Source organism: Sinocyclocheilus grahami, unplaced genomic scaffold (genome assembly GCF_001515645.1).
Source record: "Sinocyclocheilus grahami isolate Dianchi unplaced genomic scaffold, SAMN03320097.WGS_v1.1 scaffold1842.1, whole genome shotgun sequence".
Lineage (NCBI taxonomy): Eukaryota > Metazoa > Chordata > Actinopteri > Cypriniformes > Cyprinidae > Sinocyclocheilus > Sinocyclocheilus grahami.
Window position 1 is genome coordinate 9,973 of NW_015507021.1, and position 3,463 is coordinate 13,435.

Here is a 3,463-nt window from a genome sequence, read left to right on the forward strand (position 1 = left end):
TCAGTCAACAAAAATAAATATGTATAATGTTTTTGAAAGAATATAGATTTGTAATTGTTTTTTAATGTTCTTAAAGTAAGACTCTCCTGCAGTGCTCACCAAGGCATTTATTTGATCAAAAATACAGTAAAAACAGTGAAATATTATTAGAATGTAAAACAGCTGTTTTCTGTGTGAATCTCTGTTAAACTGTAATGTATTTCTGTGATGTGCAGCTGTATTTTCAGCATCATTCCTCCAGTCTTCAGTGTCACATGATCTTCAGAAATCAGTATAATATGCTGATCTGCTGCTCCAGAAACATTTCTGATTATTATCAATGTTGAACACAGTCGTGCTGCACAATATTTTTGTGGAAACTGTGATACATTTTATTTTTCAGGATTCACAGATGAACAGAAAGTTCAGAAGAACAGCATTTATTTGAAATAGAAATCTACTGTAACATTATAAATGTCTTAACTCTCACTTTTGATCAGTTTAATGCGTCCTTCATGAATAAAAGCATTAATGTCTTTTTTTTTCTTTTTTCTTCTAAACTTTTAAATGATAATGTAAAAATCTTAGTCATTCCAAACTTTTGACAGGTAGTGTATATATTTGATGGAATTTAGAATTTAGAATTTAAAAAAAAAAATTCTACTTCAATGTCTTTTTTTTTATTTGACTTGGTTTATAACTAATGAATCATTCATAACCATGGACACGATCTGGGAAAGTACATTTGATTTTTTGTAATCACATCATAACTTTCCTCTGACGTTCGGCTCAATGAAAAGATGCACATATAAATCTTAATTCTGCTAATTTTTACATCTCTAGTTTTTATCTATTTTATTTTTTTGTAAGTTTTAGTTATTTTAGTAAAATGAGAAATGTTGGCAACTAGCTGAAATTAAATGTGTTTTTTTTAGATTTTATTTTATTTTATTTCTGTTAACTTCTTTTTAATTTCCTGTCAGTGTCGCAGTTTCGTCCTCCTTGGATCATGTGACTGCCTCCTGCAGACCGGAGGAGTGTGTGAACTTCACCATGAACAACAAGGACGCACCGACTGAGTCTGGTCCGTCACACACACACTCGCACACTCACACACTCACTCACACTCACTCACACGCACTCACTCGCACTCACACACTCACTCACTCGCACTCACACACACACTCGCACACTCACACACACACTCACTCTCACTCACACACACACTCGCACACTCACACACACACACACACACACACACACACACACTCGCACACTCACACACACACTCACTCTCACTCACACACACACTCGCACACTCACACACACACTCACTCTCACTCACACACACACTCGCACACTCACACACACACACACACACACACACACACTCACTCGCACTCACACACTCACTCACACGCACTCACACACTCACTCACACTCACTCACACTCACACGCACTCACACACTCACTCACACGCACTCACACACTCACTCACGTGAGTGTGTGTGTGTGAGAGAGTGTGTGTGTGTGTGTGTGTGAGTGAGTGTGTGTGTGTATGACGTGACGCTCACGGGTTTCTCTCTGCTCCTGCAGTGTCTTTACGGTTGTTATGTTCATTCCTCCATCGTCCCAACATTCCACAGGAGATGCTATTGGCTGCTGCAGGTTAGTTATTATGAGCATGTGACACTAATCTACCCAATCAGAAGCCAGGATCTGTGCATGTCAAAGAAGTTATTGTAGTAATAGAAATATTTTTATACAGCGTCTGTGCATTACGTTAGCGTTGTTCAGTGTTTACAGTGAACATGAAATAAAATAATTAACTTAAAAAAGGTAATTTAAAATAAAAACTGAAGTTTTTTTTTTTAAATTTGACATTTTTATGACTTGATAATAAGTGTTTTATTTTAATTGTTTATATTCTAAAATGATTTCTTTATTTAAATTGTACATGTTTATGATTTATAAAATTTCTAGTAAGCATTTTTATTTAAATTTGTTTAATTGTACATATTTGATTTAATTAATTTTTTAGTTTTATATTAATTTTTTATTTTTAAATCATGTCTTTATTTCAATTTTACATTTTGATGATTTTATTAATTTTAGAAAGTTTTAAAATGTTTTATTTTAAATTGTTTTATTATAAAACAATTTATTTTATTTTTTGATTTCATACATTTTTAGTGTTTTATTTTAATATTTTTTTGCATTCAGATTATTTATGTCAGTTTTACATTTTTATGATTTCATAATTTTTTAGTAATTGGTTTATATTAATTGTTTTTATTTTAAAAACTTTCCTTATTTTAATTTTATATTTTTTAATTTTATAACTTAATTTTTTTGTAAGTTTTATTTTATATTCTCTTTTTTTATTTCATTTTTAAATGTTTGTGATTAAAATGTAAGTGTTTTATTTTATTTGATTTTATTGTAAAAATGTTTGTTTATATTAAATAAACATTTTCATGATTTAATGCATTTTTAGTAAGTGTTTTATTTTCATTATTTTTATTTTAAAACTATTTCTTCATTTATTTTTTAAATAGATTTAAATGTTTTCAGATTTATTTATTTTTTAAGTGTATTACATTAAGTTTTTATTTTTTAATTATTTTACATTTTTATGATTTGTTAAATTTTAAATTTGTTAAAATGACACTGTTTTATTAAAAAAAAATATGACTGTTTTATTAGAAAATTTAACTGACCCGTGTGTGTGTGTGTGTGTGTGTTCAGAACCCAGACATTGTTCTCGTGCACTATCTGAACGTGCCGTCGCTGGAGGACAGTGTGAAGTCGTGTGCTCTGACCGACCGCAGGGACACTCTGCGCTGGAGCCAAGACGAACTGCTGTCTCAACTCAAACCCATGTGTGAGTGACCAATCACACGCCTGCAGCACGAGCAAACCACCAATCACACGCCTGATCTGAATCTATCTCAGAATGGCCTCTTCAGGAAGTACAGTATTTCATCTATTACATATGAGAGTGCTGCAAACATGCGGTCGCTGTGGTACAGGCAGAATAATTGACTCCGGACCGCTGAAGAGTTGAAAATTTAATGCAAAAAACCTCAAATCACTCCCTGTGTGCGTTACATTTTCAATAATTCAGCGTTTGATCGTCAGAACATTTGAGACTCTATATCTGTGTTTGTGTGTGGGTTTAGTCCACAGTATGAAATGGTCTTGTGGAGGCAACGGTTCTGTCGAGCTCTCAGTGGAGCAGATGGTGCAACAGATCCTAGAAACACAACAGACCAAACCACAACCACGAACACACACCTGCCTCTGCGGTAAACACACACTCTCACACACACACACACACACACACTCACACACGCTCTCACTCACTCACACACACAGACACACACACTCACAGTCAGACAGACAGACACACACACACGCTCACACACTCTCTCTCTCACACACACACACACACACACACACACACACACACAAACACACACA

The 3,463-nt window shown here is 33.7% G+C and overlaps 1 protein-coding gene across 1 annotated transcript in view; it reads left to right on the top strand.

Moving 5' to 3' along the window:
* Positions 1 to 699: 699 nt before the first annotated feature.
* The window catches only part of LOC107572969 (calmodulin-binding transcription activator 2-like), a 25,711-nt gene continuing 22,947 nt past the window's right edge, over positions 700 to 3,463 (top strand). The window contains exons 1-4 of the mRNA XM_016259409.1: positions 700 to 718; positions 1,524 to 1,648; positions 2,729 to 2,864; positions 3,163 to 3,288. Of these exons, the coding sequence (XP_016114895.1) occupies positions 700 to 718; positions 1,524 to 1,648; positions 2,729 to 2,864; positions 3,163 to 3,288 (406 nt within the window). The remainder of the gene's footprint in view (positions 719 to 1,523; positions 1,649 to 2,728; positions 2,865 to 3,162; positions 3,289 to 3,463) is intronic.